The 16098-nt window shown below is 45.4% G+C and overlaps 1 protein-coding gene across 1 annotated transcript in view; it reads left to right on the top strand.

Moving 5' to 3' along the window:
• The first annotated feature begins 2174 nt into the window (after nucleotides 1–2174).
• Nucleotides 2175–16098, top strand: part of shtn1 (shootin 1) — a 21514-nt gene continuing 7590 nt past the window's right edge. The window contains exons 1-8 of the mRNA XM_084460815.1: nucleotides 2175–3328; nucleotides 4640–4700; nucleotides 8056–8150; nucleotides 12356–12503; nucleotides 13068–13162; nucleotides 13552–13633; nucleotides 14538–14632; nucleotides 15209–15355. Coding sequence (XP_084316941.1) covers nucleotides 3323–3328; nucleotides 4640–4700; nucleotides 8056–8150; nucleotides 12356–12503; nucleotides 13068–13162; nucleotides 13552–13633; nucleotides 14538–14632; nucleotides 15209–15355 — 729 coding nt within the window. The 5' untranslated portion in view covers nucleotides 2175–3322. The remainder of the gene's footprint in view (nucleotides 3329–4639; nucleotides 4701–8055; nucleotides 8151–12355; nucleotides 12504–13067; nucleotides 13163–13551; nucleotides 13634–14537; nucleotides 14633–15208; nucleotides 15356–16098) is intronic.

Below are 16098 nucleotides of genomic sequence, written 5' to 3'. Positions count from 1 at the left end.
GGACCATTTTAGCTTCACTAAACAGGCTGAGGAGAGGCTTATGGTCTGTAACTATGGTAAATCTACGGCCATACACATAGTTGTGAAACTTCTTCACTCCAAACATCACTGCCAGACCCTCCTTATCCAGCTGTGAATAGTTCCTCTCTGCAGCAGTTAATGTGCGGGATACAAACCCAACAGGTCTCTCCGACCCATCAGGCATCCGATGGGACAACACTGCCCCCACTCCATAGGGAGAGGCATCACAAGCCAGTATCGCCTCCTTCTTCGTGTCATAGTGCACCAGGACCTGTGATGACTGTAGAAGAGATTTAGAGTGATCAAAAGCCCCTTGCTGTGCGGCCCCCCAATCCCAGCGAACATCTTTCCTGAGTAGTGAATGGAGAGGATCCAGAAGGGAAGATAGGTTAGGTAGGAATCGATGATAATAATTCAGCAGTCCTAGATAGCCTTTTAGCTCTGACACAGTCTTAGGTGCGGGTGCATCCTTAACAGCAGCCACCTTCTCAGAAACTGGACGGAGCCCATTCCTGTCAATCATGTGCCCCAGATACATCACTTCATCCTTCAGGAAGGTGCACTTCTGCCGCTTAAGGCGTAGGCCATGGTCCTCCAGACGCTGCAGGACCTCCTCCAGGGTTTTCAGATGCTCCGCCTCTGTTGGACCACTCAAAAGAATATCATCCAAAAACACACAACAGTGAGGGATCCCTCGGAGGATCCCCTCCATAATCCTCTGGAAAATAGCAGGACTGGATGAAACACCGAAAGGCAGTCGGTTATAGGTATACAACCCTCGTTGTGTGTTTATAGTAACATATGGCTTTGAGACCTCATCCAAAACCACTTGTAAATAAGCATGGCTCATGTCAAGCTTAGAGAACTTGTCTCCTCCAGATAGCTTAGCAAACAGATCCTCTACTCTTGGAATGGGATATTGCTCTACACTGGAAGCCTGATTGACAGTTACCTTGTAGTCCCCACAGATGCGGACCCCCCCACAGGGCTTGAGTATGGGTACTATGGGGGCAGCCCATTCTGAATGAGTCACTGGCTCAATGATCTTAGCTTCCAGGAGCCTATCCAGCTCAGCCTCCACTAAAGGTTTAACCGCATATGGGACCGACCTGGGTTTGAAGAACTTCGGTTTGGCTTCAGGATCCACATGTATAGCTGCTTTGACGCCCTTCAGAGTCCCCAGCTCATCTTTGAACACCGCTTCATGCTTCATAAGGACCTGCTCCAGCCTGCCGTAGTTCATAGTCTCCACCCGGTGGACGGTGTGCACCTCCATGGCCAATTCCTGGAGCCAACTCCGTCCTAGTAGATTTGGGCCTGAGCCAGCCACTACGATCACAGGCAACACTTTAGAGACAGTCTTGTGGGTCACAGTGACTCGGGCCATGCCTTTAACCCTAAGCTTCTCCCCGGTGTATGTCTTCAGCTTAATCGGGCATCTCTCCAAATTGGGCATAACGGCTAGGTCCCTCAGCGTAACATACTGCTTTTGACTAAGAACCGTAACACTACAGCCTGTGTCAACTTCAAAATGGACCTTGATGCTGTTGATCATCACAGATTGTTGAATAGGGGGCACTTTGTGATTACGCTGTCCTACCAGGCATAGAGTGTGCATTGCATACATATCCTGCTCTGACTCAGAGTCACTACTCTCCCCCTCCTGTAACAAATGAGCCCTGCGGGACTTCCCCCTAGCTGTCTTCGGCACGTGGGACCCCCGTGGACCTGACTGACCCTGGGCGGGTTTTCCCTTGGACCGACACGCCCGCATGATATGGCCTCTCTTACCACAACCATGACATGTCTCTGTAGCGAACCTGCAGTCAGCCGGGTTGTGGTGCCCCCTGCACCTGAAGCACAGCTGGTCCGGAGATGGCGAGACTGTGGATCTCCGCTCAGACACCTGGTAAACCGCCTCCCCAGGTTTGCTCCGCCCCGCCGCTCCAGCCTCATCTCTCCACAGGGCCTGTATATCCTTAACATCTTTATTAGCCGTTTCCATAGACTGTGAAATTTCCCAGGCCTTCTCAAAGGTTAGATCCCCATGTGACAGAAGCCTCCTCTGAATACTGTCATCCTTCACCCCACACACCAAACGGTCCCTCAACATCTGTAACAGAGACTCTCCATAATTACAGTCACGTGCAAGCTTCCTAAGTTCAGCCACATATTCAGCAATCGATTCCTCCGGACGTCGAGTTCTTGTATTGAACTTGAACCTTTGCACGATCTCACTAGGTTTGGGGTTGAAATGGGCCCGCAATGTCTCGACTAATTGAGGGTAGGTCTTTTCCCCAGGTGTAGCAGGGCTCACCAAACTCCTCAACAAACTGTATGTAGCTGGGCCACAACAACTGAGCAAAATAGCCTTTGTCTTACCAGCATCAGTGATATCATTAGCCACGAAAAAAAAATCCAAAACCTCACAGTACTCCTCCCAAGTTTGGGACTGGCTGTCAAATGGGCCCACAGTTCCTACTGTGCCCATACTGGCTCCTTTCCTCCTCCACCTTCAGTTGATCCCCGTCGCCAATGCGATAGCCGAGTTATCCAAGGAACACGCAGAGACCAATAAGGCGAGTTGACTGTTTACTTCCACAGGAGTAGAGCACACCAAACAATTGACTGTGGCACCACCAACATGGCTGCTCAGAGAGAGCCCTATGAAACAGGAAGCACCCATATATAGTGTACAGATGAACCCTAGTGTCTCCATCTAGTGGACAGGTAAATACATTACAAGTCAAACCAGCCAGGATATTACACCATAGTAGAAGTAGGATCTGTAGTAGTAGGGCATCTGCTAAGCAACCACTCACTTATATATTGTACAGCACTTTGGTGCAACTTCGGTTGATTTTAAACGTGCTTTATAAATAAAGTTGACCTTGACCTCAAATCAAATACTCAATCAACTGTCTTTGACAGAGCAGTATTACCACTGTTACAATACCCAGGTATATACTGTGGCATACCATCAACTTGGATTTGAACAGCCAAATATGTGATGAATCACAATGGGTTTTGTTTCCATCTGTGGCTTTGACAGTACTTTTTAAGATGGGGTGTGATTAATAGTCATGTTAGCCTCAGGACATGAGCAAGTCATTTATTTGGAATTAATCAGATGCTGAATATTTCTTTCCGCATGTGGTTCTGTATTTAGAAGTAAGGAAGCCGGCAAAGATTCCAAATACTGTGATGTTTCCACCGGAGTGTGTTAAGATCTGAACAGTATTTGTTTTTCTCAGCTGTGCGGGAGTACGAGGCCCTTCAGAGGCAGTGTGAGAGGGCTTCAATGGAGGTGAGTGTCCGTGTGCCTAGTGGAAATCTGTTTCTAACAGAGGTGAGTGTCCATGTGTCTAGTGGGAATCTGTTTCTAACAGAGGTGAGTGTCCATGTGTCTAGTGGGAATCTGTTTCTAACAGAGGTGAGTGTTCATGTGCCTGGTGGAAGTCTATTTCTAACAGTTTTTATGAGCATCCAAGCAAGAGTCGGTCTGTGACTTGGGGAGAGTGAAGGGGAGACAGCAGAATGCTATAACGTAGTAATCAATGTTTGATATTGATGAATTATTGAAGAAAAGAAAGGTCACTTCACAAAATGGTCTGGCAATGACTGAGCTTGTGTTTCTTAGATGAGAGAGAGAGAGAGAGAGAGAGAGAGAGAGAAATCTAATTAATGTTGCTTTTCAATGTCCAAACGCCTGCATTATTACATTACATTACATGTACGCCTGCTTTGGCAATATGTACAGTGTTACATCATGCCAATAAAACCATTTGAATTTGAGAGAGAGCTGGAGACTGTATCTGGAGCTTTGTGGGAGGGGGTGGTTGGCGTGGTGGTGTTGTGGCAGGCCTGGTGCTGTATGCCTTCCTGATTAAGGCATATGTGGCGTGGGACACCCAGTGGGCAAATCCAATCACTGCCATTTACCCCCAACTCTTCAGTTCGGGGTTCACGTCGCACGGCAGAACAAGAACAAACAACCACAACATGTCCTAGACATTTTTTCTAGACTCACAGACAATAACGACCAAGCGCTTTTTCAGATTTTCTTTCTTACTTAGAATAAAAGAGATGTGGAAAACAGCATCATGATTATGATGTCACTCTTTCTTCATCCCACTGCTGGATGATGGAGGGTATAAAACGAGATTCTGGGAGCGCCTTCTCGGCAGTCATCCGTATCATCCTTATAAATTGTCATTCACTTTGAAACCCATGGTTTTCATACCGAGCTACAGTTGAGTTTGCTTTATAAATGTTCTTAGCCGGTAGACAAACATACTCCAGGAGCTTGCTCGATCGCCTTGTTGAGAGGGGTCAGGGAAGAATTTTTACAGCTCACTTATCTGGCCCCTGGGTGATTACTGTTTTTTTGCTTCCCTCTGGAATATGTAGAGAGTGGGTCGTATGCCCACCTCCCTTGTTCTCTGTAAAGCGCATTGTGTTGCCTCTGGGTATGAAATGCGCTATACAAATAAAGCTTTGATTGATTGATTGATTGATTGATTGAGTGAGGCCCTGGCGTTAGCTGAGTAAAGTTACAGACCACAATGTGAACTGTATTGATATTGTGCTGCTTGTCTCGTGTGCTTGGGTCCACCAGTGCAAACGCATGCAGGCCGAGCGAGATGAGGCTGTCAACAAGCTGAAAGACATCCAAAGAGGTGAGCCTCTCATTTTGTTCAACCTCAGTTTAAAAGTTTGCACAACCTCATATGACAACCCTGATCTAATGTTTAATGTACTGTAGATATGTTTTTCTTAGCATGACTTCATCATTAGTTAACAAAAGTGGACAGAAGGAGATATTGTGATTGTGAGCAACTACTTACGTAAGCTATGCCATGTTATGCTACAGTATGCCATGTTATGCTATAGTATGCTATGCCATGTTATGCTACTGTATGCTATGCCATGTTATGCTACAGTATGCTATGCCATGTAAATGCCATTAATATTCTGCTATATTACAGTATCTTATACAAAGCTCACAGTTCACTTAATGACAACATACAGTAGGCCGATTTATTTATGCCGACGTAACCTTTCGCCAGGTTGACAAAACCCTGAATGCTCGGTGATGACATTGAGGAAAAGATGCACTGATGTTATCAATGTCTCTCCTGTAGATAATCACTGCTCCTTTAATCACAATAATAACACCCACAGCTCTCATAATAATAACGTTCAATGAGTGCAGTCATTATTTTTATATGAACCCCTTTTCACAAAGCTCAAATTGCATAACAAAACATTTAAATACTTTACACAGATAAAACCGTATATAAGGACAGACATAATGGCATATATGGACATATATAGATATGGCATGTTTAACAAGTCTAGGCCAGATTTGAAAGCTTCAACTGTATGTTATGTTATGTATTTTTCATGACTGCTGCCTTTTTTGGTCAGGTCACCCTTGTGAAAGAGACAGTGTCCCAATGGGTTTCTTTCCTGGTTAAATAAAAAAATATAAATCAGGCAAGGCTGGGGCAGCACAGGGAGGCCCTGCCGCCCCGGGGGGCAGTTTAGTGTTTGGGACTACAGGTAGACCAGAGTCAGGGGAACAGGGTGCAGGATAGGTAGGGTGGGGCTAAGCCATGTACCCAGCAAACACGCAACGTCAGGGAGACGTTCAGATCATGTCTTAATAATGTCCGTCGGTCCTGAACCCCGTTTGTACGTCTGCTGGACCCCTCAATATTCACACGTCTGGCTTGGACCCCTCTAAGACGTCTGTGGACGTGCAAAACGGGTTCAATATCTGAACGTTAAAAAGAAACATTCATTCTGGCTCCTAATTGGATGTCTTTGGACGTCCGAAAAAGACAAAAAATACATCTAAAAGACGTCTTTTAGACGTGTCTTTGCTCAGTGGGTAAGGCCTTATATGTGAGAAGTTAATCTTAGTATTGGAGTGATGTGGTGACATCATAATTGATACTACACAGTATAATCTAATTGCATGAATCTCTTCCTGTGTAGCCAAGCGAGGGCAATGATTCGAACCACCGACTCTGAGGTCACTGAGGTGTAAAGATGTGATATTTCTCCGGTCTTTTTTTCCAAGCAGTGGCTTTCATAAGTAAAATGGATCCCATAGCAAAGACTCAGTCTGTGATTTGATCTGCTGAATTAAAATAAGGGGTATGCTGCAAAAAAAAAATGTCAAAGATGGTTCAAATACTTTTTCTTTGTAATCACGGGTAGTTGTGAGGAATTGTATATGAATAAATTTGGCCTTTGCTCATATTTCCAGTGGCCCTCCAGCCAAAAACACATATTGTGTTTGACTTCCACTTTAACGGCGCCCGCCTCGGGATGCCAAGCAGCTGCGTATTAGGCGCTATTACGTGATTTCATAGCTCTTAGAAAATTGCTCCTATTCACAACGAAACGGCGGGGAGGATGAGGGAGAGGGGAAAAGCCCCGCAACACACAATCACGTCTTTTCAATTGGCGATGGCAAGGTTGATGACAACATGACCATTGTGTTATAATGATAACACCACAAAGGCATGCCCCCCTCATCAAGCCTTCGCCGCGGCTGCAGATACAATTTAATTCACTGCGCGGTCGGAGGCGCTGATACCATTATGCGGCATGTCGACACAGGGGTAATCACTGTCTCTCCTGAGGGAAAATAGGATTGGAAAATATTTTTTTTTCTAAAAACAAGATGGAGTGATGATGGCGGGCAAAACATACAACTGCCAGTTCTGACGTGTATAACCCCCCGTCGGAGCGCGCTCCAACACTTCCCACTTCCAGCGCTGTTTATTTACCATAGCCTACCAGTAATTATAATTAACGTGTCATTTAGTTCAAAGCGTGCTTTGCTGGTTCAGAGTGTGGCTGGGCATTAGGGAGGGTGTGAAAGAGAGAGGGAGGGAGAGAGAGAGATGAGGGGATGAAACATGGCAGCTAAGTGCTACTGAATGACTGACGTGGAGATGGGGGCACTGGAGGAACTTGGATATTGTGAGGCGCAGGCGTTCATCAAGTTTTAATTAGGTGTCATTGGGGAAGGAAAAGGATTGAAGCAATGGCATTAATTCCTATTTTCCCCCTCGACCACAATGTTTAATTAGTTAAGTGGCAGTAAGACTGTTCTTCTTTAACTAGTTATTAGTCGGGTGCAAATGATGCCAATGTTTGGAACATGTGTCTCTGAAAATACGCGGATAATTTGTAGGAATACCTCAGTCTTTGGAAAGTCATTGAAAAGAACATCGAGTTACAATTAAATATGGACACGGACCATTTGACCTATTTTCTTTATACTGTACTATTATCGAGTGACATCACAGTTCTTCAATAACCGTTACGCCTCACGATGTAGGCCTAGTCTACTAGTGTTACGACCCAGCTGTAGCTCGTCTCAGTCTAGGGTTGAGGAGCCTTAAAGGTACCCAATGTAGTTTTTGACCACTATTATGCGCTCTAGAGCAAATTTGAGAAGGTGGTCCCCGAAAATCGTGTACTACGTCATTGCGTCAATACGTGGAGCACATAATAGTGACGTTTCACACATCTTTGTTGTTTTCAAAACATTAGCGAAATATAATTTTGCGAAGAAATTACAAGGTAGGAAAGACATTCAAGTGATTCAACATGTTTATTAGACTACAAGGAATCATATAATCGAGGCATTTCGAAAATAAACAAATAACTGATTGTTTTGATTCACGTTTCGTTGGGAAACTTTAACATGAAATATAGTACACCAAACAAATCGATTTGTAAGTGTTGATAATCGATTTGTAAGTGTTGTTACATATAAGTATATTCAGAGCTCCAATGAGATCCCAACCATAGACTAGACGACATTTTCGCCACTCATTCAATCAATCAATCAATCAATCAATCAAAGCTTTATTTTATTTATTCAGGTAGTCAATACTGTATGTTTACTTCTATGTACCGCATACTGTATGCAGTTATATTTAACAGAAATATCAGGTATAATGTAGTATATTATCCATATTGTGTGATGTTTCTGTCCTGCAACTGCAGTGTCCCATATGGTTATTGAAGAAGTAAACAGCATTCAAGAGGACCTGGAGATTGAGAAGACGTGCAGACAGAGTGTGGAGGCTCTGGCCTCTAAGGTATGTCTGAGGCTCTGGCCTCTAAGGTATGTCTGAGGCGCTGGCCTCTAAGGTATGTCTGAGGCGCTGGCCTCTAAGGTATGTCTGAGGCGCTGGCCTCTAAGGTATGTCTGAGGCTCTGGCCTCTAATGTATGTCTGAGGCTCTGGCCTCTAAGGTATGTCTGAGGCTCTGGCCTCTAAGGTATGTCTGAGGCTCTGGCCTCTAAGGTATGTCTGAGGCTCTGGCCTCTAAGGTATGTCTGAGGCGCTGGCCTCTAAGGTATGTCTGAGGCGCTGGCCTCTAAGGTATGTCTGAGGCTCTGGCCTCTAAGGTATGTCTGTCTGCTCACTGCATACTTTTCTGTTGTCTTAAAGTCGCACTGAAATGAAAAAAGCATTCTGTCCCATTTTGGTTCACATAATTGGTCATAGTGTTCACCTATTCAACGATGTATGCCCAAAAAAATTCAAAATTCAACTTTTGTTGTAATCTTATATCAAAGTATATAAGTTCTTACTTCCTGGAAAACGGTAGGTCACGTGCAGTGACGACAACAGGTACCTTCGATTTTAGGCCAATAATCTCACGACATCCACCCGTCAATCAACGCTATCCTATCGAATCTGTCTAAAGTACTTAAAACCCGTCCACTTGTAAATGTTCCAATCAAATTCCTCTAAACACATGTCCCGCCCTCATAGCTTGTTTGCGTCGGAAATACGTCAAACTACGGAAGTTAGATGATCTCAAACGTCCGTTTCAGTGCGACTTTAACTTTTTCTTCTTCTTTTTTTATATTATTTTTTAAAAACAATGTGCTCATTATTTGTCATGTGCCATCGATTGTGGATCGATTGTGCATTTCCCATTTTTGAATAAAAGAAAGAAACCACACACACTGGCTCTTGATGTAAGGCGATTTTAATAAGCGGACAACGTTTCAACCTTCTGCCGTTTGTCAAAGTCTTCCCCTATTTGTCCGAGTCTGAATTTCAGCACCCGTTTCTTGTGATTCAGCCTGGACTTGTTGGGTGGAGAGAGTGATTCAGATGGACTTGTTGGGTGGAGAGAGTGATTCAGATGGACTTGTTGGGTGGAGAGAGTGATTCAGATGGACTTGTTGGGTTGAGTGACTGATTCAGCTGGACTTGTTGGGTGGAGAGACTGATTCAGCTGGACTTGTTGGGTGGAGTGACTGATTCAGCTGGACTTGTTGGGTTGAGTGACTGATTCAGCTGGACTTGTTGGGTGGAGAGACTCGGTGCCAGTATGTTTTTTGTGTTGGGGAGTGTTTGCAGGCTGGTGCTTCACTGCTGGACTCACCACTGTAATCATTACCCTTACAATGTTGGACAAAAGCCCCCTGCAGCCACCTGGCAGCGTTGGCTAGGGGGTCTAGCGGATGAGGAGGGGCCTGGAGGGAGATAGCGCTGGGCCAGGCCGTGAGTGGGGCGGGATCTGTCCCGTACGCCCGCTCTTGCTCCACACATTTCTCCATTCACTAGCCATGTTTCCATCCACACGTTTTATGCGAATTAAGTTATATCGAATTAAAAATGCCTTATGGAAACGGTAAAATTCGATTAAAAGTCATGAAAATCGACAAAGGTTTTGTACTGTCGATCTCATCGGATTTTCTCTCGTTCGATAAAAGTCTTTTGTGATAAATGCTTTATCCGATTTAAAGCTCTAGATGGAAACGCACCTTCGCCGGCTTTATTCGCACTCATATTTTTTGCGATCCTCACACAATTCCATTGACAAGTGGATGGAAACATGGCTGCTGTCTTCACTCAGTCTGCTCTTCACTATCTACACAGATAATGTGTATTTTGTCCCGTTCGCTGAAGTGAGGACTGTTTGAATGATGAAAGCCTTTTTCCCTGAGGCGGATTGACGTTCCCGCTCGCCACCTTTTTGTATAAAAAACACTTTTTTTGCACTTAAGTAGCACAAATGCACAAGCCTGGCTTCGCCATCTGATCACATGATCTCACATTCCGTTTCTCTATCGTGGAGAGCCTGTGTAAGGCTGGATTGTCCGTATACGTGTAAAAAGCTTTAAGATCTGGCGTAGTCCACACTGTCAGTAATAATAATAATAATAAATGAGATTTACTGTATATAGCGCCTTTCTAGACACCCAAGGACGCTTTACAAGAACAGAGAAGACAAATCAGACAAAACAACAGACAGGACTAACAACACAGGGTAGGCTAACTGAGAAGTGACTGGCTAACTATGGGCCCAAGGCCTGGGCAAACAGGTGGGTTTTGAGGGCTGATTTGAATGGGTCCAGGGTTGGGGGCGTTACGTATCTCGGAGGGGAGGGAGTTCCAGAGGGTGGGGGGCAGCCACACTGAAGGCTCTGTCCCCGAAGGTGCGTCGGCTGGTAGGGGGGTGGGGGGGTAGACCCATGTTTTGAGGACCGCAGGCTTCGGGATGGAGTGTGTTGGTGGAGGAGGTCCGATAGGTACTGGGGGTCCAGGGAGTGGAGGGATTTGTAGGTGAGGAGGAGGAGTTTGTAGGAGATGCAATTTCACAGGGAGCCAGTGAAGGGGGATGAGAGTGGGGGTGATGGGCTGCCAGGGCTTGGTGTGGGTGAGAACCCTGACACACCCTACACACACACACACACACACACACACACACACATATATATAATTTTAAAAGTGTCAGTTTTTCCGCTTCAAGTCTAATAATAAAGACCACAGAAATGGTACATTCCAGTGTTTCACATATGACTAAGATGTGTATAAAAGAGTCGTAGACGGTGGTGAGAAATGCCAATATAAGTAGTAATAGTTTCCCTGGATCATTGCAATTGCCATAATAGCTGGGGGTCTGTTTGCTTTTTAGAGTCAAATGTTGACCTTGGTTGTGGTAACAGAGACAGATTTCAATATTCTGAAATACAACACTCTTCAAAATGATAGATCATTTAAATTTAAATACGACCAAATATTTTTGGAGGTACTTTATGAGAAAGACAGACAAATTCCCCTCAAGTCTTTGTTCCGATGTTTCAATTTTGCCAAGTCCAGTAAGAAAGAAATAAAGTTAAACTGTTGGAATGTATTCAATTTAAAAAGCAATGCTAGAGGGCACCTGCTATTTGCAACCTGTCAAACAGGAGTGCAGACATGATGTGTTACATTTTTGTGTTCATGTTTTACCAAGAAAGATGAGGGGGCAGTGACTTTGTAATTGTGACCCCTAGAGGGATCGCCAATGTTAATGGCCCCTGATTTCTCCCACTGTGTAATTTCACACATTCCCTCTCATCAGTACTAGATTATTATCATCAAAAGAGTGTGATTCGGTGTAACGCGCTCTTTATTGCATTTCAAGAAAGATGCGCTCTTCAGAGCGTCATCAGAAAATCTGCTCGGACCGAGACGTCATTAATAAACACTCCTCTGCTACGACTCTGATTTCACTTTGCTTTTTCCTTCTTTCTTTTTCCACAGACATCTTTTCAGCGTGAATTGACTTCAAGAAATATACATAAGTTGCATCCATCTTCTTTCCATGGCCGCCATTAGTCTTTACATGGTAGTAGCACCCTTAATTGACACGCATGGCTCATCTCAAAGAGAGAACCTTCTAGAAATGGAATGTTCCATCGTAGATGTTCGGCTATGACGGAAATTATTAAATTGCATGGAATCTGAAAGGCGTGGAAATGCAGCGCAAAGTGCCGTACGGGAACTGTACATGTAAAACGACATGTTTCATAGAGTACTGTGATTATCTAGATATTCAGGGCTTTTTTCCGATGACTGTTCTACCAAGAGGCCTGTTATTTCACACCTGCTTTCTCATGCCTCCCGTTCTGATGCCACTTCCTGCTACGGTGCGCTGTATGATTGACACTTCCTGCTTCAGTGTGCATGATTGCGGGGACGAAGAATGAGGAGATTGAAGCGTCCTTTTCAACTGGCATATTTCGCACATCACCTATTATCATACTGGTTTTGGTGCGAAATTTGCTTGAGACATTCAGAATTGATAGAATGTTCACATATTAATGCTTGTGTTGATGCTTCCTGCGCCTGTATCGTGGGATACCATATATAATAAAAATACCTTATATTCTAACTTGTCGGAACAGATGCCGCGTTCATGGCTCCACTATGTTGTCCTTGAGTATCACCACTTGAGTTTCCAGCAGTGATTCTATTGTTACACAGTTTAACACAACAATGATCCTCTTCTCGTCAGCTGAGTCAGCAGAACCGCTCCCTGAAGAGGAAGAGCATGGTGCTGCTCTCCCAGCTAGGACCGCACGTCATGGCTAACATCAGCCTGGAGGAGGAGGAGGAGGAAGAGGAGGGTGAGGGCCCAGCCCAGGGACCGGGCACCATCACAGGTACTGGACTGGGGGGTCGCCAGCATCCACCTCAGCTCCTACTGGGTGATGTCACACTCCTGACACACATCTTGGTAATGGAAATGTTGAGGAACCTGTTACTCAGCTATTTAGTGATTCACACTTATGCAACCAATACCAATGTGTCCTGATTCAGGGAGTTAGGCCTACTTGAGCTCTCATCTATTTCACTCACATGGCATGAAGCATTTCAGTCTACATGGTTAGCCGGGCTTTGCTAGAGCCAATTTGCAAAAGTGCGAAGGGTCTGGAAAAGTTTATTTCTGATTTTCATGGGCCGTTATCAACGGTCATAGACCAAAATGCCCCTTGGACACAATTAGATAGACCTATAACCAATCAGAGCAACGAAACGTGGAGGATATGGATCTCCATATAGTATCTTAATGTTAAATACCTTTTTTGTTTATAATTATGCCTAATTCCTATCTGTGAGTGTAGCCCTGGTAATCCAAGGTTGAGCCAGCATATTCATTATAACTGATCAGGAACTACACAGACTGGCTAACTGACACTGCGTTTCTATTTATGTCCATGAGACAGAGTTGAATGAATTGGAGTTCGCACCAGAAGAGAAAAGGCGAGTGGTTGTTGATCTCCAGACAACAAGAGAGCAGCTAAGGGACATCCAAGAAGAAGTAAGTTTAAATGTTACTTTTGGGCCGTGGGGTTTGTCTTTCATTCTGACGTCTGTGACTTAAAACAAGGATATGACTGATCGAAAAGTAGCCGGCGTGTTTCTCTGGAATGGAAAACGATTGTTAAAATATGACATTATCTCAGAGAGACAGTATAGTACCTCCAGTTCAGCTCACCCAGATCCATCCCATGATGCAGTGGAAAGTGTGGAAATTCTGAAAGCAGAAACTCAAAGTAAAATCTAGAACAGAACGGCTCCCGCTGGTCTGGTGTGAAGTGGCGTTGCGGTTAAATCATGACAGCCTAGTTCTATTGTGACAAATCAATGAGTCTCGCCACCCAATGAGCACCACTGTTCTCTGGCCTCTCTGTCTCTCCCCTGCTGTAGCTGGTGAAAGAAAAGCACCACAATGCCGTTTTGATTGCCGAGATGACGCGTCAGAAGAAGCTGTTGGCCAAATACAACAGAGGTCAGCGAGGGTCTTCTTCACCGGAGGATTGTAGAGTCGGACGCGGCCACTTGTCCCTGGAAACGGGCGTGGCATCCTCATGCACCTTCACCTCGAAGCAATTAACACACCCCACTCCCCTAGTGCTCTTTGTGTACAGTGACCTTCAGTGGTGTTCTGTTCGACAGAAAGGGAAGTCAAGTGAAGCCTGAACCCGCCTCAGTGTCCAGGGTCGTCTGGACGCTCATCTCAGAGATTGTGTTTAAATGGCAAAGTCACCATTCACCAGTCCCTCGACCGGCTGAATGGCAGGCTGACTAAACGGTCTGTCCACCATTATGAATTAAAGAGCATAAACATAGTTGAGTGCGGACCCTTCTTTAAAGTTGTTGTATATTGGGTCTGCACTGGTTCTGAGCGCCGATTATTATCGAAGGCTGACTAAATGCCTCATGAAAATGGAAAACTTCTCCAGGTTTCCAAGGTTTTGGTATCAGACACAATTGAAAAGTTAACTTCTCTGAAGACCGCTGGCCTACTTTTCATTATCACCCTCTATAGTTAGGTTCTAGGGTTTTCATAAATCTGAGTTGGGATGTTTTCATAATGACAAGTAGCCGTGACTATTCACCAGCCTTGTTCTGTATTGTGACATTTTAAAAAATGCACCCAAATCGCACTTGTATCAGAGTTCTGGGCTGAGTTTCCCAGAGGCATCGTAGCGCTACGTTCATCGTAAGCTACGGCGTTCATCGTAGCGCTACGATGCCTCTGGGGAAACTCAGCCCTACCTTTTTACATCCACAGGTGTTTGTTGTATTTCAGTTATTCCTGCTTCTCTCCGTCTTCCATCATACACTTTTGAAGTCAGGTTGAAGGTTAAGGAAAAGCATTGTCATGTTCACAGTCAGTGATTTCTGTCCAGTGTCCTTGTATGCGGTGGAGGAGTACGAGTCATTACAGGAGAACCTGAACCTGGAGAGGGACCTCAGGGCCGAGGCGGAGAACTTTGCCAGAGAGGTGAGACCTTCTCTCTCTCTCTCAGCACTCGAACCGAGCTCAGCCGCTTTGGAGGGATGTTTCTGTCAACTTCACACTTCACCTCAGCTGCGGTTAGCATGGCGCTCACCTAACCCCAACCCCACACACCTGGCCTGTTGTCCTAACAACTCCCCAACGCGTAGACACTTATGATATGCCAAGGCTGTTTCCCCATAAGAAAACAGTGGAATCATGTCATTATTACAGTAATATTAGTCAATTTGGTACTGTTAATCTCTGAATTAAAAAGACCTATAACAGGGAACTTGTTCGCTAGCTGGGTGTCTGTGTGTAGAACTGTGTTGCTAGCTGGGTGTCTGTGTGTAGAACTGTGTTGCTAGCTGGGTGTCTGCTGTGTCTGTGTGTAGAACTGTGTTGCTAGCTGGGTGTGTGTGTGTAGACCTGTGTTGCTAGCTGGGTGTCTGCTGTGTCTGTGTGTAGAACTGTGTTGCTAGCTGGGTGTCTGCTGTGTCTGTGTGTAGAACTGTGTTGCTAGCTGGGTGTGTGTGTGTAGACCTGTGTTGCTAGCTGGGTGTCTGCTGTGTCTGTGTGTAGATGCTGGTCGAGCAGAAGAAGTTGAATCGGCAGAGTCATATCCTGCTGCAGAGCAGTTGTCCCAGCCACGCCCTGCAGGCGGCCCTCAGCGAGGTGGCCAGGCTGACCCAGGCCCTGGAGACACAGAGGCTGGAGCACCAGCAGCAGGTCAGAGATACCAGCCTGACAGACGATAACACACGGTCTCTCCTTGAAGACAATTCTCTTCACAACCGCATGACAAAATCTGTTGCTAGCGCTCTCTCTATTGGCCCTCTACTTTTCTAGGATTCTGTATGTGTGTGTGTCCGTGTATGTGTGTGTGTGTGTGTGTGTGAACTGTGATAGTGCAGTATATCTTCCTCCCTCACACCTCACTGCGCATAATCCCCACTTTTCTGTCTCTCCAACATGATTGGCTACTCCACAAACAGCGTTCAGCATATACATACATAAACACAGACTTTCGGTAACTCCATCAACTTCTCACACTCCAGCCGCAAGGCGTGGAGCATCCATAACAACCTCACTGGTAGGTCTAGACGCTCCCCCTGTCACTGCCCCATCTCTGCAAACAAAATTGCATCACAGTTTGTGAAAAGTGGGACATACGAGGGCAAAGACCACGAATCGTCACGTCTCGTGGCAAAAGAAGTGTCTGACCTCTGACCTCTGGAAGGCCACAACTCCTAGCGGCGGTAACGTCTCTGGTGAATTCACACCGGAGGAGTTCGCTGCTGCCCTCCAGCCTGTAAAGCCAGGGAAAGCTCCAGGGCCTGAGTCTATCTGCCCGGAGCTTATACTCCATACCACCCCTGCCTTGAAGTCCTGGTTAAGAGCATTCTTCTCTTCCTCCTTGCGCCAACTCAAGATCCACAAAATCTGGAGAAGAGCCCTAGTTGTCCGATTTT

Source organism: Borostomias antarcticus, assembly GCF_949987555.1.
Source record: "Borostomias antarcticus genome assembly, chromosome: 34".
Taxonomy (NCBI): domain Eukaryota; kingdom Metazoa; phylum Chordata; class Actinopteri; order Stomiiformes; family Stomiidae; genus Borostomias; species Borostomias antarcticus.
The sequence above is the reverse complement of the archived record's forward strand: the minus strand, read 5'-3'. Positions and strand labels throughout refer to the sequence as shown.